The sequence below is a fragment of the Eretmochelys imbricata genome, chromosome 2 (genome assembly GCF_965152235.1).
Source record: "Eretmochelys imbricata isolate rEreImb1 chromosome 2, rEreImb1.hap1, whole genome shotgun sequence".
Taxonomy (NCBI): Eukaryota; Metazoa; Chordata; order Testudines; family Cheloniidae; genus Eretmochelys; species Eretmochelys imbricata.
Window position 1 is genome coordinate 249,862,511 of NC_135573.1, and position 27,753 is coordinate 249,890,263.

Below are 27,753 nucleotides of genomic sequence, written 5' to 3' on the forward strand. Positions count from 1 at the left end.
TCTTTTAATTAAAATTTTTTCTAAAAGGGATAACTAACAGACTGACTAACAGATGCATTGGTATATTTTCAGAAAATTCATATTATATTCAAAGTGAGTGCTGTAACTTTTGGGAGGAGATGTGATATTTTCTATATAATAAAGAGATTGAATCCCTGCTTCAAGTGCAAAAAATCAACCAACTCAACCTTAGGTACAACTAATGTTCTCATAATTTAGCACTTAGGAGTTAAATCTAATGCAATGACTTTTGCTATATCTATTTTCAACATGTTAAATCAAATGATCTCTACTGCTATATCTAAGTACATAATGATCATTTACGGGGAACCCTGCAGTTTCTCTCTGCAGGTATCTAATTGTTCACAAAGGGCACATGATTTATATGTATTTATTAAAAAGGTATTTTTGGGCACCCTTGGTTTTAAAAAAGTGTCAAATTCCTTCTGTGCAATTGGATAAATTAAATGACCCATTAAGCTTTATTTAGCTGAGGCACCACTATAAGTTAATTAGTTAAAGGCAAGATTTTCAGTCTAGGTCATAAATTGAGCCCAGTTTCCCACTGAGACCATTTAAGTTAATGAAGAGAATACAATAGAATGAGACAAGCTCATACAGTCTAGTAAAGGTCACTATTGCAGGAGCAGTGTATTTTGACACTTCCTACGAACTGCCAGGTGTCACAGGTAGAAAATAGCATATGTGAGTACCATTAAATGAGCCATACAACTCCTCTGGCATAAAACTGCAAATGAAAACTGCTTTGTGTTTCTATCTTTTTTTCTGAATATATATCACAACAAAATGGCATAATGCGGATAAGGTAAAAAGGTTTTAAAAAAAATAAATGCAATAGTGCTAACTCATAGAAAAAACATGAGAGCAAATACAAGAAATAAATCCAAAATGTGCCTGTTAAAATAAGAAAGCTCCCAGAAAGATATACAAAGGTAGCCACGTGGAAATACTAAATAACTTCCCTTTACACGTGAAAGCAGACTGCTAACATTACACTACAATGTCAGTTTTCCAACTCATCTGCCCATGTGAGAAGATTAGCAGTGTTTTGAAAGTCAAACAGTAGTAATGTATTGTTATTATGAAGCAGTTTTACTTAAATTAGCAATTGCCCTACACAAAACAGCCAGAAGGCTGCTAATCAATAAGGCCCTGATCCTGAAAATATTACACAAGTGCTTAATTTTAAGCATTTTGTGTAGCCCCAGACTATTTTTTAAATCAGTGACATGACTCAGACGCTTAAAAGTAAAGTACCTGCATAAATGGCCTAAATAAGTCATTGAGCATGCAACATTTACAACAAAGAGCCTTCAAAATCCCTCCTAGATCAGCAGTTACAGGTGTGTGCTGTGTATGACTCAGTTATCTTGTCAGGTCTTCTTATAATATCCAATAAAGGAAATTATCAAGTTACATATAAACTTAACACTCAATGGATGAAACCCTGGACCCACTGAAGTCAATGGCATACCTCTCTCTGACTCTGATAGAGTCAGTATTTCACCCTGTATCTCATTTGGTTTCCCAACATTGATTGACTATGACTATGTCTTCCAACATTTATGTTTCTTCCTTTAATTGGGCTTGTTCACATCTACCCAATTTAGATAGTAAATTCCTCGGAGGGACCTGTTCAACTACATGATTCTGTAATGCACCTATGTTAATGCAGAATATATGAACTGTGAATAAACTGAACAACTGTCATGTCAAGCTTGAACAAAACAGAAGTATTTCAAATGTTAGGCATCAAACTTCCATATTCTGCAAAATGCAAGCCTTACAAAAAATAACGCTTATACTCGTGACTTGTGGTCAGGAAACGAGGTGATCAGATAGCGATTTATGCTGACTCCTATGTACTTATCAATCCAAAATTACCCACATTCAAAATCTGGTTGGCTACAGAAAATAGATAGGCCGAAAATTAATTATGCATCAATTATACAATGGCAACCACATAAACGATGTGGCCCACCCTGATTGGTTTGTCTGTTCTAAAACATGGCCGTGAGACCAGATAAAAAGGAGAAGACACAAAAGTGTGTGCGTGTCGTTGGTCGTACCTGACCCATACCCCCTGAACCGAAGGGACGTGCACTTCTCGACTGTCTGTACCTGGTCAGTGCGGAAAACGGCCGACTGAAGGGTAACGTATTTTTCGGACAAATGCAGGGTAAGTCTATGGAGTAAAAAAGTCTGGTCGCTCAAGCTGAATTGATCATAGTCGTATCGATACCATAGTATAAAATCAATAGTAGATGGCTGATGCATAATAGCTTTGCATGTGTTATTGCTTGTCTTTTACGTAGTCCTAGCAAATGCATGTAGCGCTGTCGTTCATCAGCTTTATGTTGCCTTTAAAAACACCAGGAATATAGGGCTGGTGAATAATAGTTTTACCTATGCTTGTCTTCGGGGCTTTTATTATAACGTGCCAGGACCAGTATATGTAGAGTCACTGTTCAGGAACTCGCAAATGGTCCACAATATTACTTGTACTTGTGCTTGTCTTCAGTATAATCTGCCTTTTGTATTAATTCTTATTCAGTGTTGGTCTTTGGTTTTTCTTTTCTTGTTTTGTTTATGCTGTTATTATAGTAGAAAATCATTAAAAGCTTTCCTTGAGGAATAATTAATAGTTCTTACTTATTTTATACGGACACCACTTAACCTCATTACATCTGTGTTGGGTGGTGGGAAGTAGTGAACACCCTGGGGTGAAATAGGGCCCCGAGGCGTGCCTCCTTCTTCCTTGATCTCCGCATGAACATATTTACATGCTAATTAATTACTGTAGAATAGGATATGTTGTATTTAAGTACATTTTATCAGTTTCTAATACTAGGTAAAATAGAAAAAATAAATTAATTTGCACCTAAATAGATGTACTATACAAAAGCAACTATCATAAAGGTAATGGATAGTGGGTAAAGTATAAGTGACGACTTAACCTTCAAAAGCTACAGTTCTCTCATATATATATATATATATATATATATATATATGATTAAGAAGGAGAATGAAAGCAGTAAATCATATTTTACTTCTCAGTTGCTGCTATGTGAAGTTCAGTTCAGATCATGCCATCTTAAAAAGAGACAAAGCAGAAATAAATGGGGCCCAGAAATAGGCAACTAAAATTATTACGATTATTAGAGAATGATACATGGGAAGGCTTCTGCATAAGAAGAGATTGAAAAGTTTAGGATTGTTTAAAGAAGAGAGGAATAAAAGGGACATGGATATGGTGTGGGGGGAAGGAATAGAGAAATTCCTATTTAACATCTCTCATACTACAGAACAAAGGGATTATTCGGTGATTCTGACCAGCCAAAATGTAAAATTTATAACAGGAAATATTTTTTAACATGTAAAATTAAATTGAACTCACGGTAGCAAGTATCAATGAGATCAAGAGTTTAGCAACAGTCAAAGAAAGAGTAGACATTTTTCTGGACAATGAGACTATCCACAGTTATGTTAAGACTGACTGAAAAATAGGGACATATACCCTCATGGGTTCAGGGCAGAAGACAACCATTGACTATTTGATGTTAGGAATCAGATGCATCCGATGAAGTGAGCTGTAGCTCACGAAAGCTTATGCTCAAATAAATTGGTTCGTCTCTAAGGTGCCACAAGTACTCCTTTTCTTTTTGATGTTAGGAAGAAACATTCCCCACACACATAACTATCTAGTACACAGATTCTTGTATCTTTCCCCTGAGGTACCTGGTATTGACCACAGTTGGACAGGATATCTGACTAGATTTAACCATGGTGTGATCCAGCATGACAATCCTTATGTTTCTAGAATACTTTGCAACCAATGCATCTCTCCAGCTGCATTGAAGATCCATAGAAAGCAAAGGAATTACCTTTCCAGTGAGTTATGTAGTATGTACACATTGTAAGGTAAGATTTTTCTATTATAAAGGAAATAAACTGTACATTTTTAAAAAGCTTTTTTTAAAACCCCACAGTTTTAAGACATTCATTCTTTCCCTACCACTCATCTGAGTTAAACTTATGCTAAATTTTTGTTCTAACAATATTTTCAGTTTTAAAAGGTGGAATTTAATTATTTTCATTTACTGTCTCACTTTGCAATGCCCTGCATTACTAGCTTTGCCTTAATTGACATGATTTACTTTTATATTTGAGAGTTCTATTTTTCAATATATAAAATTTTCATTCTGATCCCAGATTAATTTTATCAATGGAGACGTCAAATTTAATGGGAATTTTTTCCCCAGAACATCTAATGCATTGTAAATGAAAGGTTATTTTGAATACATTATTCTTGTTTACCTCCAATGTTCCCATTTTAACATGACTTCTGCAAGAAAATAATCATAATTTATTATGTAAATATTATTTACTCAAAATAATTGGTATTTTAAGTAAACCAGACTCAAAAAGACAGAACTTTGGAGTAGCTTTAATAGCAACATTAAATCTGCCATGCAATACAATACTATTATAAAAGTGAATCTTTGTTTACAGTTTAAAGTTGTTATGGGAACTAAATCTGTAACTGGCACTTAAGAGCTACAGTTATCAGCACTCCTGAACTTGTAACACATATGCTAAAACAAGGAAGAGCATTTTTCTCAATAGGCTATAAAAAAGCGATAGTACATAAGTTGAAACAAATGACCTGTAAGTTTTGAACTACTTGTGAAAAATATACAAAATGCAATACTTCAAAACAATAGGCAAAATCTCCTTACAATACACACACACAAATATTTGTCATAGCAGCCAGATAGCACAGGTTTGATCCAAAACCCATTAAACACAAATGGAAGGACTTTAATGGTCTTTGGATCATAACCTATAGGCAACATTTAAAACTGTAATAAAAAAAACACACCAAGTTTGTATTTATCTTCTGGAGATATAAAAATATAGGGTTCAATCCTGCAAATACCTCCATGGGTGAGCTTAACTTTAATTCTCTGAATAACTGCACTGAAGCCAATGGGCCTACTCATACTTAAAGCTGAATACATCTGTTAGTGTTTACAGGACTGACGGCTTTAAAACATAATGGAAAGAACGTTATGAAAATATTTGAGAAAAATATCAATGACAGTTTTTACTGTTTTGTTTGTCAGATGCTCTTATGAAATATAGCAGAACTGTGCTAGTACATGAGAAACCTAAAGTGCGACAGGCTAAACATTTACACTGATTAACCTATTTTCAATGTTGAGGATTCTGTAAAAGTAACCTAACATTATAAATGGAGAAAAGTAACATAGGTCCTGATCCCATACCTACTGAAGACAAAGCGAGCTTTATCATTAACTTCAATGGGTCCAGCATCAGAACCTCTGATTTTCAACTTCAATCAAGTTTTAATAATGAAAGATATTATAAACAGATAAGAAGTTAGCTAAACAACTAGCTGTGAAAGACTGACAATATGCCTTTAAAATATATTTATTCTAATAAATAACCTGAGAAAACAGAAAAATCAATGTTTCTAATATTTAATTCTGTAGAAGACAAACTCATCTTTTCAGTAACTATTCCAAAATAATTACAGCATGGAACAGCTGTGTTACTCTAACTGATTTAACATAGGTTTGCACATTTCTAACTTGTTGAACCATCTTACAAAACCTGTGACATATATATTAATGCATAACACCTAATCCATTACCACAAATAATTACAAACTTCTATCTATGGTTCCTCAGAGGAACAGATGCCTTACTCATACAATTAAGGCAAAATAAGACTTCTTTATTCATTAAGCACCTTTTCCACACAGTTCACCAGTAAATTCAAGCCAGAGCAGTGATGCATTTAAATCCAGTAATTATTATCCAAGGCAATGGACTAGCTGCAACAATAAAACAAGCGTACTAATTCAGCTGCTGCTATGATCTTCAGATCTCACATCCTGTTCTAATGCAATTAGTCTACAAAGAGCTAATTACCCTAATCGAGCAATCACAGTTTCACTGACATCTTACTTCCTCTAAAAGCTATAAACACCACTGGGCTAAGATAGAATCTAATTAGTTTGGTGTATCATTGTTTACAATGCAGTTTGAATTGATTATGTTTAAATACATACCAAAAATACTTAGAGCTTTTCATTTTACTACCAGTAAATGAACACATTTTTAACTAAAACTAGGTACTCCAGAATAGTTTAATATTAGGGCTGTCAATTAATCAGTTAACTCACGCGATTAACTCAAAAAAATTAATCGGGATTATTCGCACTGTTAAACAATAAAATACTAATTGAAATTTATTAAATATTTTTGGATGTTTTCTACATTTTCAAATATATTGATTTCAATTACAACACAGAATACTAAGTGTACAGTGCTCACTTCATATTTTTTATTACAAATATTTGCACTGTAAAAAACAAAATAAATAGTATTTTTCAATTCACCTTATACAAGTACTATAGTGCAATCTCCATCATGAAAATTGAACTTACATATGTAGAATTATGTACAAAAAAAACTGCATTCAAAAATAAAACAATATCCAACTTTAGAGCCTACAAGTCCACTCAATCCTATTTCAGCCAATCGCTCAGACAAACAAGTTTGGTTAAAGTTTGCAGGAGATAATGCTGCCCATTTCTTGTTTACATCACCAGAAAGTGAAAACAAGCATTCGCATGGGACTTTTGTAGCCAGCGTTGCAAGGTACTTACGTGTCAGATATGCTAAACATTCGTATGCTCCTTCATTCTTCGGCCACCATTCCAGAGGACATGCTTCCATGCTAATGATGCTCATTAAAAAAAGAATGTGTTAATTACATTTGTGACTGAACTCCTTGGGGGAGAACTGTATGTCTCCTGTTGTGTTTTACCTGCATTCTGCCATATATTTCATGTTATAGCAGTCTCGGATGATGACCCAGAACATGTTCAAGAACACTTTCACAGCAGATTTGACAAAACGCAGGTACCAATGTGAAATTTCTAAAAATAGCTATAGCACTCGACCCCAGGTTTAAGAATCTGAAGTGCATTCAAAAATCCGTGAGGGATGAGGTGTGAAGCATGCTTTCAGAAGACTTAAAAGAGCAACACTCAGATATGGAAACTACAGAACCGGAACCACCAAAAAAAAAAAAAATCAACCTTCTGCTGGTGACATCTGACTCAGATGATGAAAATGAACATGCATCGGTCCACTCTGCTTTGGATCGTTATCGAGCAGAGCCTGTCATTAGCATGGATAAATGTCCTCTGGAATGGTGGTTTAAGCATGAAGGGACATATGAATCTTTAGTGCATCTGGCACGTAAATATTTTGCAGCTCCGGCTACAACAGTGCCATGTGAATGCCTGTTCTTACTTTCAGGTGACATTATCTCCTGCAAATTGTAACCAAACTTGTTTGTCTGAGCAATTGGCTAAGTATGACTGAGTGGACTTGCAGGCTCTAACATTTTATGTTGTTTTATATTTGGATGCAGGTTTTTGGGTTTTTCTTACACAATTCCACATTTGTAAGTTCAACTTTCATGATAAAGAGATTGCACTATAGTACTTGTATTAGGTGAACTGAAAAATACTATTTCTTTTGTTTTTTTACAGTGAAAATACTTGAAATCAAAAATAAATATAAAGTGAGCACTGTACACTTTGTATTCTGTATTGTAACTGAAATCAATATATTTGAAAATGTAGAAAACATCCAAAAATATTTAAATAAATGGTATTCTATTATTTGGTTAATCGCAAGATTAATTGGGATTAATTTTTTTAATCGCTTGACAGCCCTATTTAATATTACTGATGTGCCATTTGAATTAAATAATTTGATAAAAATATAATCAGGATCTTTACTTTGAATACAGGAAGCTAAGTCTCATCATAGCTACCTGTATTTTTCAATCTTTTTAAAGGGACTCTACAAAATTAATAGCTCCAAATTTTCACCTACATTTAGGATTTGAAGCCACACACTCCTCCAAACACACACACGCGCGCGCCTGATCATGAATACTCTACCAGCTTCAGATGCCTATGACTGAAATACAGGTGAAATGCTAACTTTACTGGCGAACGCATTAACAATAAATGACGAGTGCACACTTATGTATGCAGTGGTCCTTTCCAGAATGAGCAGGAAGCACACTCAACAGGCACAGTATTGCATTACAAAAGAAGTTTTCTCCCTAAAGTACATGAAAAGCAGGATTCTTATACATTTCAATACCACGATTGAGCACAACACCAAAAAGTTGACAGACAAGCAGATCATCATCATTACAGGCTTGCATGCGACTACAAACCAGAGTCAAAGTTTTAGACCTACCAGAGTTATAGTTCCATATTATTGGTACTTGCCTGACTTTTGGCACCATCATTCGGTGTTGCACCATTAGTGTGTGGCAGATTGATGCCATCAGCGTGAAGACTTCTTCACTAGCTGAATCTCTCCAGACCATATTCAGTAAAGTGTTTGTCTGCTGTTTTGTATCCAGTTTCTTTAGACACTCCTCAGTTATATACTGTACTGATATTCTCCCGTCACCCTGTAAATATACCAAAAAACAATCAGTTTTGAAGACTTCTTAAACTTTTAACACTATGGAGCCTACAGTTTCTTTAAACAAAGCTTCAGAATTTTACTATAATTAACACAATTCACTCCCCCACAAAATAAATGTATTAAAAACCATTTCACAGGTTACAGCAAAATATTTTGGAGGTGGTTTAAACCCCCCCCCCACCCCCAAATGCAGGCAGGTACATGAGTCAGTACAATATGTGCCTGATCCAATGCCTGCTGAAGGCACTAGAAAGACCATCTTTGACTTCAATGGGCTTTGGAGCAGACCTATATATGCCTACTTTCCATGTCCACGAATATGGCCAGATCCTTAGCCGGTGTGAAATATTACAGCTCCACAAACATCACTGAACTATGATGATTTAGCCCATGGATGGGAGCACTCAAATCTTTCACTGTCTCTCTAGCCACACATACATACATACATACATACATACACGCACACACACACACGTACATACGTAAAGTGCTCACGGGCGGGAGGGGGAAAGAGAAGGGCAGATGTACAGAGAAGGGCTACTGGGATGATTCGAGGAATGGAAAACCTGTCTTATCAAAGGAGACTCAAGGAGCTTGGCTTCTTTAGCCTAACTAAAAGAAGGTTGAGGAGAAATATGATTGCTCTCTATAAATATATCAGAGGGATAAATACCGGAGAGAGAGAGGAATTATTTAAGCTTAGTACCAATGTGGACACAGGAACAAATGGATATAAACTGGTCATTGGAAAGTTTAGACTTGAAATTAGATGAAGGTTTCTAACCATCAGAGGAATGAAGTTTTGGACTAGCCTTCCAAGGGAAGCAGTGGGGCAAAAGACCTATCTGGCTTTAAGATTAAACTCGATAAGTTTATGGAGGAGATGGTATGATGGGATAACATGATTTTGGTAATTAATTGAGCTTTAAATATTCATGGTAAATAGGCCCAATGGCCTGTGATGGGATGTTAGATGGGGTGGGATCTGAGTTACTACAGAAAATTCTTTCCTGGGTATCTGGCTGGTGAATTATGCCCATATGCTCAGGGTTTAGCTGATTGCCATATTTGGGGTCGGGAGGGAATTTTCCTCTGGAGCAGATTGGAAGAGGCCCTGGAGGTTTTTCGCCTTCCTCTGTAGCATGGGGCACGGGTCACTTGCTGGAGGATTCTCTGCTCCTTGAAGTCTTTAAACCACGATTTGAGGACTTCAGTAGCTCAGACATAGGTGAGAGGTTTTTTGCAGGAGTGGGTGCGTGAGATTCTGTGGCCTGCGTTGTGCAGGAGGTCAGACTAGATGATCATAATGGTCGCTTCTGACCTTAGTATCTATGAATCTATGTGGCAGAGTGCTATTAAGCAGTGGAGTCTCCTCGGGGGAGGTTTTGCCTATTCTGTTTTAAGTCAGATACAGTCGGGTATTTATCAATTATTGTAAATTGTCTCTGAACAGACCTTTAGATTCCATTTTTACCAAACCAGCCTTCAGGTGCCAAACCACAAACTTCCATGGAACATTTAGTTAAAGATCTGCCAGCATTTACATTATCAAAACTATGCAAAATAAGACTTCAAAATCTTTAATTTAAAAAATCTTTAAAAGTAAGTTAATAGTAGCTTGGAAAGCACCCTAAAGAATGAGACTGACATATAAAGTCAATGTATTATATATATTTTGCTACAGAGCTAAAGTTCCACTAATGAATGAGGGGAAGGAGCAGCGTATACTTTAAAATGTTGATAGCTAATAGAAATATTAATATAATATAATAAATTAGGGCAGTTGATTAATTGCAGTTAACTCATGTGATGAACTCAAAAATTAATCGCAATTAAAAAAATTAATCGTGATTCATCGCAGTTTTAATCACACAGTTAAACAGAACAACAAATGAAATGTATTAAATATTTTTTCACCTCATACCTGTACTGTAGTGCAGTCTTTTTATCGTGAAAGTGCAACTTACACATGTAGATTTTTTTTTATGTAACTGCACTCAAAAACAAAAAAAATGTAAAACTTTAGCGCTTACAAGCCCACTCACTCCTACTTCTTGTTCAGCAAATCACTAAGACAAACAAGTGTGCTTACCTCTACAGGAGATAATGCTGCCTGCTTCCTATTTACAATATCACCAGAAAGTGAGGCTTTTGCATGGCACTTTTGTAGCCAGCATTGCAAGGTATTGCAGCATTTACATGCCAGATATGCTAAACATTCGTATGCCCCTTCATGCTTTGGCCACTATTCCAGATGACATGCCTCCATGCTGACGACGCTCATTAAAAAAATAATGCATTAGTTAAATTTGTGACTGAACTCCTTGGGGGAGAATGGTATGTCTCCTGCTCTGCTTTACCTGCATTCTGCCATATATTTCATGTTATAGCAGTCTCGGATGCTGACCCAGCACATGTTCATTTTAAGAGAATTTTCACTGCAGATTTCACAAAACTAAAAGAAGGTACCAATGTGAGATGGCACTCCACGGAAGGTTTAAGAATCCGAAGTGCCTTCCAAAATCTGAGAGGGACGAGGTGTGAAGCATGCTTTCAGAAGTCTTAAAAGAGCAACTCTGCGATGCAGAAACTACAGAATCTGAACCACCAAAAAAGAAAATCAACCTTCTGCTGGTGGCATCTGACTCTGATGATGGAAATGAACATGCGTCGGTCCGCACTGCTTTGGAATGTTATTGAGCAGAACACATCATCAGCATAGATGCATGTCCTCTGGAATGGTGGCTGAAGCATGAAGGGACTATGAATATTAAGCGCATCTCACACATAAATATCTTGCAACGCTGGCTACAACAGTGCCATGGAAAGGCCAGTTCTCATTTTCATGTGACATTGTGAACAAGAGGCAGGCAGCATTATCTTCTGCAAATGTAAACAAACTTGTTTATCTTAGCAATTGGCTGAACAAGAAGTAGGACTGAGTGGACTTGTAGGCTCTAAAGTTTTACATTCTTTTGTTTTTGAATGCAGTTATTTTTGTACATAATTCTACATTTGTAAGTTCAACCTTCATGATAAAGAGATTGCATTACAGTACTTGTACAAGGTGAATTGAAAAATACTATTTATTTTTGTTTTTACAGTGCAAATATTTGTAACAACAAAATATATAAAGTGAGCACTGTATGCTTTGTATTCTGTGTTGTAACTGAAATCAATATATTTGACAAGGTAGAAAACGTGCAAAAATATTTAAATAAATGGTATTTTATTATTGTTTAACAGCATGATTAGTTGCACGATTAATCACAATTAATTTTTTTAATCGCTTGACAGCCCTACAATAAATATGTACAGTAGACATTTGTGGCAAAAAAACCAGTTACCTACCTTTTCGTAACTGTTGTTCTTCGAGATGCATTGCTCATGTCCATTCCATTTCAGGTATGTGCACACTCACGTGCACAGTTGTCGGAGATTTCTGCCTTAGCGGCATCCATAGGGCCGGCTGTGGTGCCCCTTGAAGTGGCGCTCCCATGAGGCGGCACATGAGGCGCCACCAGCCCTGTGCCCTCTCAGTTCCTTCTTGTCAGCAACTCCAACAGAGGGGTAGGAGTACAGAAAATGGAATGGACATGAGCAACACATCTCAAAGAACAACAGTTACGAAAAGACAGGTAACAGTTTTTTCTTCTTTGAGTGCTTGCTCATGTCGATTCCATTTTAGGTGACTCAAGCAGTATCCATGGAGGTGGGCTCAGAATTCACAGCTTAGCGGCCTGTAGTACTGCCCCAGTATCGTCCCAGGCCTGCTGGGTCAGTGCATAGTGGGACAAAAAAGTGTTGACAGATGACCAGGTGGCCACTCTACGGATGTCCTTGATAGGCATGTGCGACCTAACAGAGTGGGCGGTGACAATCACCAGAGGTGGCACCTTCACTCGGTCATAGCAGAAGCGAATGCAGGCAGTGATCCAAGAAGAAATTCTTTGAGTGGGTACAGGGCGACCTTTCATTCTGTCGACCACAGCAACGAATAATTGCGTCGACTTACAGAACACCTTGGTCCTGTCAATGTAGAAGGCCAGAGCCCTTCTGATGCCCAGAGCATGTAGCCTGACGCTCCTCCTTCGACCTATGTAGCTTTGGAAAGAAGACTGGTAGGTAAATGTCCTGGCTCGAATGAAACAGAAACTACCTTGGGAAGAAAAGCCAGGTATGGCCTAAGCTTAACCTTATCCTTGTAGAAGACAGTGTATGGTGGTTCCGAGGTGAGCACCCGAATCTCAGATACCCAGCGGGCTGACATCACCGCGAGCAGGAATGTGACCTTCTAGGAGAGAAGAAGGAGGGAGCAGAAAGCCAGTGGCTCAAAGAGAGGACCCACGAGCTGTGACACTACCAGATTCAAGTCCCACAGAGGGACGGGGTCCCTGACATGCGGGTAGAGGCGCTCCAGGCCCTTAAGGAATCTGGCTGTACTAGCCTGAGCAAACACTGATCTGCCTTCGAACAGCAGGTGAAGGCTGAGATGGCCGCTAGATGGACCTTGATTGATGAGAAGGACAAGCCCTGGAGCTTGAGGTGCAGGAGGTAGTCCAGAATAAGCTGCAGCGAAGCTCGCTCAGGAACAACATTCTTGTTCGCAATCTAGCAGGCGAACCGTTTCCACTTGGCCAGATAGGTCACTCTGGTGGACGGCTTCCTTCTTCCCAACAGAACGCATTGAACCTCAGCCAAGCACTGCTGCTCCTGTGCGTTTAGCCATGCAGCAGCCAAGACGTCAGATGTAACACCCTCAGGTTGGAGTGCATAAGACTGCTGTGGTTATGGGAAAACAGGTCCGACCTGAGTGGTATCTGGAATAGGGTCATCACAGAGAGGTCCATCAGAGTGCTGAACCAGTGTTGGCGTGGCCATGCCAGCAGTGTGAGGATGACCTTCACCCTGTCCTATTTAATCTTCTTGAGGACCCTGGATAGCAACAGCACCAGAGGGAAGGCGTACATCAGCGCCCCCGACCACGAGAGCAGAAAGGCATCTGATAGGGATCCTCTGTCCATGACCCCAATCGTGCAGAGGACATGGAATTTCCTGTTCTGCCGGGGAGTTCCCCACCTGCGGAAGATGGAACTGACCACCTCTGGATGAAGGGACCACTCATGGCGAGACGAGAACATCCTGCTAAGGGAATCTGCCAAAGTGTTCTCGGTCCCTGGGAGGGATAGCTCAGTGGTTTGAGCATTGGCCTGCTAAACCCAGGGTTGTGAGTTCAATCCTTGAGGGGGCCATTTAGGGATCTGGGGCAAAAATTGGGGATTGGTCCTGCTGTGAGCAGGGGGTTGTTGGACTAGATGACCTCCTGAGGTCCCTTCCAACCCTGATATTCTATGATTAAGGTGAGCAGCTACAAGATGGATGTCGTGCTGCAGACAGAAATCTCAAAGCCAGAGGGCTTCCTGGCAGAGGGCAGATGGCCTGGCTCCGCCCTGCATGTTGATACAGAAGACTGTAGCCGTGTTGTCAGTCAACTCCTAGACCACCCTGTCTTGTATATGAGATAGAAAGGCTTGGCAGGTTAGTTGTACTGCCCTGAGCTCCCTGATATTGACATGCAGGGAACGATCACAACTGAACCAACGACCGTGAGTGCTGAGAGCGCCCAGGTGGCTAGACAATACAAGGCCGGGATCGCAAAGGGAACTCCTTCCAACACCGACGTGGGATTCTGCCAAAATATGAGGAACAGTACGCTGTCCGGGATCCAGACCACCCGGTGCATGCTGTGCCGGTTGGGAACACAGACCAATGATAGCCACGCCTGAAGAGGTCTGAAGCGGAGTCATGCGTGTCTGAACACGTAAGTACACGCTGCCACAGGCCCAACAGCCTCAGGCACCTTTGGGCAGTGGTAAGCGGGTGGGCCCATAGGCCCGCAATGAGGTCCACCATGGCCTGGAACTGAGTGTCGGGGAGGAAGACCCTGGTCTGAGTGGAGTCGAGGACCACTCCAATGAATTATATGCATTGTACTGTGTTAAGGTTGACTTTTTCTCGTTTATCATCAACACAGGGTCACAACAGGTGGAACATACCAGGTCGAGATGTCTCCACACCTGAGCTGGAGACAGGCCCCTTATCAACCAGTCGTCGAGGTATGGGTATATTTGGACTTCCTGACGGCTCAGATTCACTGGCACTATACACTTTGTGAATATCCTCGGGGCTAACAAGAGACCAAAGGGCATCACCACGAACTGGAAATGGCACCGTCCCAGTATGAAGTGGAGGAAGCATCGGTGCCCTGGGAAGATGGAAATATGTGTCCTTTAAAACTGACGGCAGCAAACCAGTCTCCCAGATCCAGGGATGGGATGATGGAGGCCATGGAGATCATGCGAAACTTCAATTTCTTGAAAGACTTGTTGAGGCGATGCAGGTCGAGGATGGGTCTGAGGCCTCCTTTTGCCTTCAGAATCAGGAAGTAGAGGGAGTAGAATCCTCTGCCTTCCAGGTTCCGAGGGATCTTTTCCACTGCCCCCAGGTACAGGACGTTTTCGACCTCCTGAACGAGGAGTTGATCGTAAGAAGAGTTGCTGAAGAGGGACAGGGAAGGGGACTTGGAGAGGTAGTTGTCTATAAACTGCAGGGTGTAGCCCAAAGAAACCATATCTAGCACCCAGCCGTTCCAAAGGACCAGGCCGACCGGAAGGGGCGGAAGCGGTTGAGGAAAGGGAGCGTTGTATCCAGTACATTGGCCGGGGTGCCGTCCTCGAATGCACCCTCAAAATGACTGCTTCTGGCTTCCCTGACTTCTGGGAGGGTCAGGTTGGGCAGCCGGGCAGGAAGAGGACAGGTAGCATCTCTTAGATCCTTTGTCCTTTTCCTTTCTCCTGTAGGAGTCAGACCCGGAAGCCCCCCGGGACCTAGACTGCATCAGAGGAGGAGGACACAGAGGATGGAACGTCTTCCTGGATTGCTGAGTGGTGTGCAAGCCCAGGGATCGGAGGGTGAGCCTGAGTCCTTGAGCCCATGGAGCCTAGAGTCAGTTAGCTCAGAAAAGAGCCCCGAACCCTCGAATGGCAGGTCCTGGATTGTGGTCTGCATCTCCTGGGACAGTCCAGAAGCCTGCAACCAGGAGCTGCGTCTCATGGCCACTTCCAATGCGACCACCCTGGCAGCCAAGTCCGTCACGTCCCAGGCCATGTGGAGGACTCCCGGGCCACCACCGTGACTTCGCTCACCAACATGGCAAACTCTTGGGCACGCTCCTGTGGGAGGGTCTCCATTAACTTATTCAGGGAGTCCCACAGGTTAAATTTATAAGGTCCTAGCAGGGCCTGGTGGTTAGAGACCTGAAACCGTAAGCTGGCTGTCAAATGAACTTTCCTGCCGTATAAGTCAAGTCTTTTGGCCTCCTTATTTTTCAGCGTTCCGCTGGTGTGGCCTTTCGTTCACCGCGGACACAACCAATGATACCGCAGGGGGATGAGTATACAGATACTTGAAGCCCTTTGCAGGGACATAGTATTTCTTTTCCGTTTTCTTTATTCCGTCAGCGGAATAGATAAGGGGACTTGCAACACCAATTTGGCTATTTTGAGTAACGCTGGGTGGACAGCCAATGCAATTTTTGCTGGTGTGGTGGCTGAGATGACATTGAAGAGGTCAATCTGCAAGCAAAGATTTTCAGCCACCCGTTTAAAGAGGATCTGGTGCTCCTTAAAGTCATCCAGGGGACTGCTGGTGTGGGAGGGTCCGGCCACCGCCTCATCTGGGGATGAGGAGGACAATTGTATTGCCTGAGGGATGGTGTCATTCCCTCCCTTGTTGGGGGAGGGCTCCCTCGGTGTCGGGGTACAGTGCGCGGGCTCTGCTTCAACCACAGTGCCATGTTCCGATTGCAGCACCAGCAGTACCTCGGCTGGTTTGTCCGATGCAACCAGGGAGGGCTGGGAGTACTGGATCAGCAACACCAGCACCCTCCAAGGGTTCCAATATGGCCAATGGCAGAGCCACGGCTCCTGCTGCGTCGGCACTGCAGCCCGTGCCGCCTTGGTCCCCCGTGTTGGAGGGGAGTTGCCCCGTCTCAGTGACGGGCTAAAAATCAGTCTGAGATCCCAAATGAGCCCTCCAGGACAGAGACGGACGACAATGAGACCTTCTGGGAGAGGCTGTTTGGCGTGTAAGTGACCTATGGCCAGATGGTCAGCGGTACAGAGAATGGTGCCACGAGTCCGGAGTCCCTCGTCTAGTAAGAGAGGAACCCGATGAAGATCTAGGTCGTCTGGCCAGCGAGGTAGGCTGCGGTGCCAGGTCCTGAGGTTGCAGCACTGGGGACGTGCGCCTGCGATCCTGTGATCTGAGGTGTTCCACCAGTCTATGCTGCAGCACCCTGCTGGCTTTCCCCTTCGGTGTCACGAGCAGAGCCGTATCGGTCACCTGGTGTGACACCTGAGGAGCCTGCTGGTCTTGCTCCTTAGCCGCCGGGACTGCTTCAGCCACTGAAGGCCCCATCACTGGCTAGGAACCCCTGCTGCTGCCCGGGGTGGGAGACAGGTCCCTGGCATGTCTGACCTCCGCAGTACCCACATGAAGCCCCACAGCGGGCACATGGCCTGACACTGGTCCTTTGCCCGAGGCCCCCGCTCCTTCCATGCCGAGGAGGTTCTTTTCCTCAGCCTCTTCTTCGGCGCAGGCGAAACAGAATGGTGCAGGGCCAAGTCCAGTGCCGACGGTACGCTGCATCCCAAGGCTGAAGTGTCAGGTGTAGGTGCCATAGTGGAGGGCTGCGACACCGGGCGAAGAGCAGCCTCCATCAATAACATCCTCAAGCAGATTTCCCGCTCCTTCTGGGTCCGCGGGCGAAGTTCTTACAGATGCAGCACCTCTCTTTTCTATGGCCTTCTCCCAGGCGCTTAAGAGAGTTATCGTGAGGATCGCTGATCAGCCTTGGCCTGCTGCATGACGCACACAGCTTGAAGCCGGGCGAGCGGGGCATGCCCCGCTAGGGACAAAGTTCAAACTGGGGCTCTACTGACTAACCAACGCTATCAACTATCTTTGACACTATGTACAACAACAACTGAACTAGTCAATGGATAACCACTGCTGCTCTTGAGAAGCAAAACAAGGCGCTCCAACCAACCGTCACAGACGGTAGGAAGGAACTGAAAGGGCGTAGGGCCAGCGGCACCTGACATACCACTGCATGGGAGCGCCACTCCAGGGCGCACCACAGTCTGCCCTACGGATACCGCTAAGGCAGAAATCTCCGACAACTGTGTACATGGGTGCACACACACCTAAAATGAAATAGACATGAGCAAGCACTCAAAGAAGAATATATAAATTTCTCCAAGGGAAGAATATAATATTTTCAAGTGGGAAGATTTGATGGCTGTGTTCCTTGACAACTCAGTGTTATCAGATACAAGCCCTACAAGGTCCCCTTTAAAATACAAAATTAAACTAGAAAGTCAACTGACATTTCTTTTTCTATCAAAGTAAATCATTCTAAATCTCATACTGAATTCCTACCCAAATTAATTTTAATGGGTCACTTTTTTCAAGAATTTTACTTTGCTTGGAAATGGCAAAATCTGAAAGTATATTAAGTTAAAAAAAAGTGTGTTGATCTTCACAGAATTTCATGTGGAAAGCTATTTTGAGACCCTTTCATAAGCAGTTTCTATAAGTATTTCTCTGTGGAATCCAACATTCACTTCCCATCCCTTCCCTGTAAAAACAAGATTAAAGGCTTCCTTTTATTTTTAATCAGATAATGTTTTATGAAGCAACAAACTTTTTAATATAAATTTGTGTCTTATGATGGTGTTGCTGCTCCTGTACTTTTAAGAATTCTTGGTTATTATTATTTGTATTTTTGTAGTGCCTAGAAGCCCAAGTCATGGACCAGGACCTCACTGTACTATGCGCTGTACAAATACAGTAACTCCCCACTTAATGTCCTCTCGCTTAACATTGTTTCAAGCTTATGTCCCTGATCAATTACAGAACATGCTCCATTTAAAGTTGTGCAATGCTTCGCTATAATGTCATTTGGCTGCCTGCTTTGTCCACAGTTGGCCGCCCCCCATGCCGCCCCCCCCCCACCCCACAGCGGCTCCCACCCGCTGGCAGACCCTGTGGATCAGCGCCTTCCCCCTCATCCCCCCGCCTCCTGCCTGCGGCAATCAGCTGGCTTGCAGCGTTCAGGAGGGAGGGAGGGAGGGGGGAAGAGCAAGAACTCGGCGCGCTTCCCTCCCCTGCATCCTGAACGCCACAAAGCAGCTAACTGCCACGGGCAGGAAGCAGGGGAGGGAGGGGGGAGGCTGAGTGCCGAGTCCTCGCTCCTCCCCCCATCCTTCTGCACCCTGAATGTCGCAAGCCAGCTGACTGCCACGGGCAGAAGGGAGGGGGGAGGAACAAGGACGGGGTTTCACTGCATCAGCGGTAAATTAAATGAGGGGAATACAATGAAAGTGCCTTCCTCAATTTTAACTATGGTGTTGCTATAATAAGATTTTATTCAGCGGAACCCTTTAATACTTACAGGTATGGTCATCATCTTACTGATTTCTTCATCCTCATCTTCAGAATCACTGGTTGCATCTTGACAATGTGCACTAGTAGCAGACACAGGTAACTGAGAAAGAAATGTTTGGAGTACCCTTAAATACACAAGTAGCCCTTCCTCTGAAAGGGATCCTACAGCAAATAAACAAATAAAACAAAGTAAGCAGATCATACTGTACTATGGCTGAATATAACAGTGTTCAACAAGAATCCCTTATCAATAAACAACATGCTCAAAAGCTTACAATTAAAGTATACCCTATATTGCAAAGAATTATATGAATCTTGGAATGGGCTGCAAGAAGAATACATCTAATGATCTTCATATTTTAAACTGTCTATCATTTTTGATTTCTTTTTCAGACCATGAAGAATACTAAAATATACTATGGTGATACGTAACATGACAATTCAAAGAACTATATTATACAGTACACAAAAATTCATTTTAACTGAATAGATTATATATTTTTCATACCCAAATATGTTTCACCAACAGTTAAAACAAAGTAAAACAGCCATGGAGCTCTATCACTTTTTCTTGAACGCCTGCTTTCTGTTAATAGTGCATTCAGGAAGAGTTCATAAGGGAAAAGTGTTTGCACATCTGCAAGCGCTGGAATGATGAAATGGAATATCTGATCTGTAAAAGGTGCTGCCAGAAACTCCTCTGTGAAGGCAGCAAAAATCTGTTGCCTGAAAGGGGGGAAAAAAGGTTCTTTACAGAAAATGAAAACACAACTTTTCACCAGCACATCCATGAAGTGATTGATCATCAACTTGCGAGTCTGAACACATTATTTTATCTATCAAGGAAACTATGTATAGCTGCATTCCTTAATTCTATGCCACTATATTGAGCTCGTCAGATTACTCAAATAATTAATTTAATCGGCCCTTCTCAATATTATTCTATTTGTATTTTTCTTTAAAGCCTAATACACCCACATAAAACTATTCTGAAACCATTTCAAGATTATGAACAATTACATTTAACTGAAGTGCTGTAAAGAATTTCAGAAAACCTACCTCAGTATATTATTGCACTATCACATAATAAAACTCGTTTTTTCTGTAATACTGTGCACTCAACAGCACATATAAAAACTTAACTAAAAACTGCATGTACCCTATGTATTTAAGATAATAATGAGTTGATATACAAATATTGAAAGATCTCCTTTGATTACCTTGCACCCTCTGGACAGGAGCTATATGTAAAGTGCAATGGTTTCAGAACATTCTCTAGCAGTATTTTTGCAATAGGAACTCGAGAGACATCAGAATATTCAATACTCGATGGAAGCTTGTTGTTAATTAACAAATAAAGCGACCTGTAGTATCCTGAAACAAATAAAAATATATGCAACCATTTATTTCTTGAGTTGTAAAGAAAACTGCAATTTATAATTAGGAGCGCTTTACAATTCATAGCATAAAGTCTGATTTAAACAATTAATAGATAAACTGGAAAAATGCAGCAAAAAGGCAAAAAGCTATATTCACAAAAGAAATTGGACAGGTTATCAACAGTTTTTTTGGAAATGCAGTTTATTTTGTAAACTGCAGAGACAGATAAATGTATACAGAATTAGCCTGACTTTCAAAAATAACCTTCCCCTGCTGAACTGGCTCTTTAAAGCAGTTGCCACCTAGACACAGTATACTAAATCTCCTATTTCTCTGAACTCATCCGCCTGTCACATTTCTGATAGTTGGTTTTTTGGCCTTTTGGACACCATCAATGGCTCTCACTAGATCCAAAACCTTCCAGAGTATCATATGACATCCAACACACATACCTGCTGTTGGAGGAGTATCACAATTCTACAAATACTTCTGACCTCCACCAGTCTGGATTGAAAATTGCTCCTAAATTGTGGATTTCTTGCATAACAACATGATGTTCCATTGACTACACCACAAAGATGTGGGTGGGAGGTAACCTGAACAGCATTTAGCTCAATAAGATGCAAAGACTATTTCATGATTCCATCCTATCCTTAATTCACATTCTTGCTCAATGAACTTGAAGTGTAGAGCAGGGGTGGGCAAACTACGGCTCGCAGGACCGTCCTGTCCAGCCCCTGAGCTCCCAGCCGGAGAGGCTTGCCCCCAGCCCCTCCCCCACAGCCACGCCGCCACACAGTTTGTTCCCGCCCACCTCCCAAGCTTTCAAATAAGCCTGTCTGGCCTGCCACTCTAAGTGACAGGGTAAGGGTGGGGGGAGGATAGGGGGTGGGGTCCCGGGGGGTCAGAGAGTGGCGGGGGGGGTTGGATAGGCATGGGAGTGCCAGGGGGCCTGTCGGGGGCAGGGGTGCGGATGGGGCAATCAGGGGACAGGGAGCGGGGGGGGGGGGGAGTTAGGGGTGGGAGTCCCGGGAGGGGGCAGTCAGGGGACAAGGAGCAGGGGGGGTTGGATAGGTCAGGAGTTCTGAGGGGGGCAGTCAGGGGGCTGGATGTGGGAGGGGCGGGGCCAGGCTGTTTGGGGAGGCACAGCCTACCCTACCCAGCCCTCCATACCATTTTGCAACCCCAATGTGGCCCTCGGGCCAAAAAGTTTGCCCACCCCTGGTGTAGAGCATGTGAAAACTAAGGTAGATTCACACATTTTCTAGAGATATTACAGTTCCCATATGCTTTTATCATCAGTAATAAAAACCATCCTATTCAAATTACCTGCTCTAGTCAGTGAAAATCAGTCCATGACAATAAGACACATCACAAAAGCATATCTGGAAGGTTTCTAAGGCATTGAAAAGTTGAACTAACTTTTCCACCCTTCACACTGCCTCTTAAAACCACACCTGAGAGAGTTTAAACTTGCTCTGCAAGCACAGCATCACATCGTAATAGCTGAAAGTGAAGTGCAGTAAACATAGTACTCTTATGAAGAATCCTTTGTTGCACCCATTTCCTGGAAAGAACATTCACTGTTGCCAAAAACTGGAAATGTATATTTGAAGCTCACTTGCTGGAGACTATAAAACATTTGTTTAACTTTAAGAAAGAGGCTATTGTTAAAATAGTGTGTGTTTTAACTGTATTTCTCAAATGAAGCACTTCTTCTCAAGTGCACACTTGTAAATATGGATGTGCACTGAACTTGCCCTGTAGCTGACATTTCAGTTAAATTGATATTACTACTTTTAAATTGCCTTTGTGTGATAAATGGCCTCTAGGTTATCTAGATTTCATACATACCTACAATTTATTAATACTAGGGCTAATTAAGGGGTATTTCAGCAGTAAAAATTATTTGAGTTTGAAAGTTCGAGATATCAGTTTCTTATTTTTATAAGTTACAGTGCCTTTATATTGCCACAAACACTTTTTCTTACTATAAGGCCATGTGTACCCTAGGGAAAAGGTGCATTTTTAAACACACTAGCTAATGCATATTAACACGTATTGAGATTCTAGTACTGACAAGGCAGCTGTAGCTCTAACGTCTATGACTTGACTGAGGTAAAACCTAGGGTCCCTCTAAATTTTACTCTTACCAACTTGCATGTTAAAATTAATGGTTACTTTATCTTACAGTTACTGTTGCTCTTAGAAATGTGTTATCCATATATATGCCATGATCTACCCTCTTTCCCTATTATTATGAAGTTCCATAACTCATGGATTTCATATTGGCAAAGGAATGGAGGGTCCCCTGCCTTTTTCCTCTCAGCTGGGCAGCACAAGGACAGTCAGGGCACAGGCATGGCCCCAAGGAAGACTGTTGGCCAAAGGAATCCAAACTCAGGTGTGCAAGACACATGCACACCAACAGTCATAGACATTAGAGCTACAGCTGCCTTGTCAGTACTAGAATATATATGGACAAGTACTTGAAGAACTACACCTTGCCTTGTCTATATTAGTATTTTAACACATTAACTAATACGTGCTAACATGAGTTAAAGATACATTTTTCCTAGTGAAGACAAGGCCTAAAAGGCTGATATACTTTACGTATATATGATACACTATACCCCTACTCCAGAGGAACTGTGCAAAAAAAGTTTCATCTGTACTCTACTCCAAAGCCAGTATTTAAATCAATACACGCAAGGAGGTCATCTAGTCCAACCCCCTGCTCAAACCAAGATCAATCCCCAATTTTTGGCCCAGATCCCAAATGGCCCCTCAAGTATAGAACTCACAACCCTGGGTTTAGCAGGCCAATGCTCAAACCATTGAGCTATCCCTCCCCCGCATAATACATAAGCACATTCACCGATAAGCAGTGGGTCTTTCACAGGTCTTTCCAAAAGCTATGAATTATTAAAAATAAATATTTAAAAATTATTTCTCTGTGTGTTTTCAACCCTTTGAACTTCATCTTTAAATGTGAATATATTGTTTATCACTTGCCAAACCCTGAAAACTGTTTTGTTCTCCTTTTTATGGTGCAATTTCATTTCATTAAGCAGCTCTTGTGTCCCCTGGACCAAATCCCACTTGCCTTAACTCACTTAAGTTATTATTAACAACTTGTATTACAGTACTGCCTAGAGGCTTCAATGAAAAATCAGAGGCCCGTTGTGCTAGGCACTGGACAACATATCAAACAACTGTTAAGCTCTTTTGGATAGGGGCTATATGATAAGATGTAACAAGTGGTGGAAATAACAAATGGAAAGTACAGGAGATGTAGGAGCTAAGGTAATAGTTATCAGAAGCACAGGCTAGATGGATTGTGTGCAAAACAGTTTAAATTAATGATATAAACAAAGATCACAAAAGTGTTTTGTACAATAACTCAGGTATCATGTATGATTAAAAGGACAGCACAACTGCCATTATCATGCAGTCTTACTATTTTTTGCTTTTTGTACTATGATCAGACAGACAGCTGAATTTTATGGACTTAGATTTTTAACCTATCCAGATTTAAATTCTCGTACATCAATTTTGAAAACTGGATGTTATGTAGTAATGACAAGCTAACATCACTATATGGAGGTGACACCTTCAAAAATACTTTATACAAGAGCTAAACAAAGATACAAATTATGGTGTTCTTAATAGCATACTATGAAAATGTGTAATAGTTTCTAGGCAAGCCAATTAACGTATTGCAATCTCACTCACACTGTATTATGCTCTGGTAAAAAGTAATTTCTGACTGTAGCAGTTCCATCTAAATCAACAGGACCAGCATAACAGCAGGATTTTGTCCTTTAAAATATGGATCTATTCCAAGAAGTGACTGTAGAAATGACATCCTGGAGTTCTGTAGTTTTTTCCTATAAATGGCTGTCAGGTCAAACATGATTAGTTAAGAAGAAAAAGTTTTTCCATTCCCTTTGATATGAGTCTGGCAAACTCAACCCAGGATCAGAAAGCCAAACTGCCTTCTTTCCTTTTTGCACATCCCACAAGTAATAAAAGTTCCACAAGCCAAATTACACCCTCAGTAACACCTATGCAATCCATTTGCTTTCAACACGTTTGCACAGATGTAACTGCGTGGAACTTCGCAAACAACTCTATTGATGATGGAACAAAGGAAATAGAACATAGCTCACTATCTCTTTGCTGTGTTGGTACTATGGTGCTAACAGGATTAAAAATTAACAAACACTTTTTAACACCATCTAGCAGATAAAGGGAGATCATCTGTTGCACAAGAAGGTAACATTTTTAAAAAGTTATTTTTCAGAGTAGAACTGCAGTTTGGGTCTTGGGGGGAGGTTATTTGCTCACATGTAAAACAGCAGACAGATGAAAGAAGCACATTCACTATATAATATTAGCATATAACAAACTAAATAGTAAAACACATTGCACTAACAACCTAGTAAAACATACAGTTTAGAAACACGATTCCAAAGAAATCAAGCATTGAGCTGTACCTTTCTGTTCATTAAACATGTTCATTAAAACTATGGGTCAGTGTCAGAACTACTTAATGTTAACCATAATGTCTGTTGTCAAAATACAATGTGTTTCAGTAACATGGCCTTCAGCAGTTACACATTTGTTCAAAGTTTGTGTTTTTTCCACAACTTCTAATATTCCTGCTACTGACCTTTTTGAACCATGTAGTGCAAAATTTGTTCAAATAATGATGCCACATAGTTGGCATCTTGTAAAACAGGTAAATACGTATTCTCAGATGAAAATACCTCAAGCATTCTCATAGGAAGTGCAACATTCAGACTGTCATCGTTGCAGTTTTGCAGTAACCTGTAAATAAAATAAAATTCACAATTACTTAACAGGAGAGGTTTTTCCCATTTAAGTTAAGATTTATGCATACTTTTTAAAAATTGAGCTACGAAGATTTTCACATCTTCCTTAAAAATAATCTTATTCATAATGGATTCTAAACATCCTCAGGAGTTCAACTATCTTTACAAGACAAGTGCTTCAACAACCCTGGAACACAGGAATTACCAAACCAGATCAAACTCACGGTCCATCTAGTAAAATATCCTGTCTTTGGCAGCGGCCAGCACCAGATGCTTCAGGGGAAGGCACAAGCAGCAGGAACCATGCAACAAGCAGCAGGAACCATGCAACAAGCAGCTGTGGGATAAACTTGTTGCACACAAACATGTCATGCTAATTCCCAATACAGCTTGGTTTAAACCCTGAAGCATAAGGTTTTCTGTTCTTTCCTGAAGTCTTTTTTTTTAGTATTAACCATAAAAAAATCTCGATGTTTTTCTTTTCCATACAAATATCCAATCCCTCTTTCCTAAATTCTTGGCCTCAATGACTTGCAAAGTTTAGTGGCCTGCAGCATTCATTAGATAGACACAATCATTATGAGACTCCTCAGAAGAGAAGTCCAGAGTATCTATCTGCCAACAGGTATGACATGAACACAGAAAATGAAGCCAGGTCTGCCAGGACTAAGCTGTGTGGGATTCTGGAGAGGCAGCTGAAGACAGTCAGATGTGTGACAAAAGCTCTATCCTCAGCTACAGAACAAAGTGCTAGACATTCTACTCTCTATACTTCTTTGCTAAACTATTCATCAAATACCTGCAATTACAGAAATGGGGGAGAATAAATATATGGCACCATGATGGGTTGGGGGTGCATACGGGCTAGGAAAATTAAGAAGGGAAAGGTTAAAAGGACAGTCCCAAAATCAAGGAAATAGAACCTTAGAAACCTGGTTGGATCAGCTTTTAAGTTCTACCACGGGCAAAATGGAGTTTCACGCCGCAGAACAATAATGAAGCCTAAGGTCCAAATAGTCTAGTTTGTATTATGTAGTTTATATTACATACATACATCTATATTATAGTGAAAAAAATCAACAATTTAAATAGGGTCACTGCCAACTTGAAATCTAGCCATTAAAAAAAGCATTAAAAGTAGTTTCTGTTACTATCCCTGCCCCAAAGATCCCCTGTTAATTTCTATAATTTTGCATTTGCCTATCCCTCTTTTGTTGTGTAAAAAGCCAATTCGAACAGAAAGAAAATGATAGACTATACAGTAGAATCAATGACATTAAGAATACACAAAATTCTGACAAATGCACAAAGTAAAAAAAATAAAAAACAGAGAAAACATTTCCACTAATCTCTTTAATTTATAGTAATTTTAGGTGTCATTTGTAAACACACTAGTTAAAAAATGTCCAGAAAAAAAAAGGATGATTTTAATTTTAATGTGTCACTTTGAATCAAGAACAAAACAGGTCAAACCAACCTAATAGCTCTGACAGAGTAACAAGACTTGTGGATAGGGGGAAGCGGTAGAACTGACTTTAGTAAGGCTTTTGATACTGTCTCTCATGACCGTCTCATAAACAAACTGGGGAAATGCAACCTAGATGGAACTACTATACCAATGATGCATAACTGGTTGGAAAACCCTTCCCAGAGAGTAGTTATCAATGGTTCACAGTCAAACTGGGTAGGGCATATCAAGTGAGGTCCCACAGGGATCAGTTCTGGGTCTGGTTCTGTTCAAAATCTTGATCAATGACTTAGATAATGGCATAGAGGCTACACTTACAAAGTTTATGGACAATACCAAGCTAGGAGAGGTTGCAAGTACTTTGGAGGATAGGATTAAAATGCAAAATGATCTGGACAAACTGGAGAAATGGTCTGAAGTAAACAGGATGAAATTCAATAAGGCCAAACGCAGAGTACTCCACTTAGGAAGGAACAATCAGTTGCACATATACAAAATAAGAAATGACTGCCTACAAAGGAGTACTGCGGAAAGGGATCTGCGGGTCATAGCGGATCACAAACTAAATTTAACACTGTTTCAAAAAAGCTAACACCATTCTGGGATGTATTAGCAGGAGCGTTGTAAGCAAGACACAAAAAATAATTCTTCTGCTCTACTCTGTGCTGATTAGACCTCAACTGGAGTATTGTGTCCAGTTCTGGACACCACATTTCAAGAAAGATGTAGACAAATTGGAGAAAGTACAGAGGAGAGCAACAAAAATGATTAAAGGTCTAGAAAACATGAGCTATGAGGGAGGATTGAAAAAACTGGGTTTGTTTTTTCTGGAGAAGAGAAAACTGAAGGGGAACATAACAGTCTTCAAGTATGTAAAAGGCTGTTATAAAGAAGAGAGTGCTATGTTGTTGTCCTGTTCTTAGTGGCTAAGGAGAAATAGTAATGGGCTTAAATTTCCACAAGGGAGCTTTAGGTTACAGTTAGG

At 40.8% G+C, this 27,753-nt stretch overlaps 1 protein-coding gene across 2 annotated transcripts in view; it reads right to left on the minus strand.

Moving 5' to 3' along the window:
* The window catches only part of UBE3C (ubiquitin protein ligase E3C), a 170,883-nt gene that overhangs the window by 112,426 nt on the left and 30,704 nt on the right, over positions 1–27,753 (minus strand). For both annotated transcript variants that reach the window (XM_077808366.1, XM_077808367.1), the window contains 5 exons: positions 25,138–25,295; positions 20,303–20,456; positions 19,591–19,808; positions 19,090–19,244; positions 8,369–8,556 (listed from right to left, as the gene is read on the minus strand). In XM_077808366.1, the coding sequence (XP_077664492.1) occupies positions 8,369–8,556; positions 19,090–19,244; positions 19,591–19,808; positions 20,303–20,456; positions 25,138–25,295 (873 nt within the window). The remainder of the gene's footprint in view (positions 1–8,368; positions 8,557–19,089; positions 19,245–19,590; positions 19,809–20,302; positions 20,457–25,137; positions 25,296–27,753) is intronic.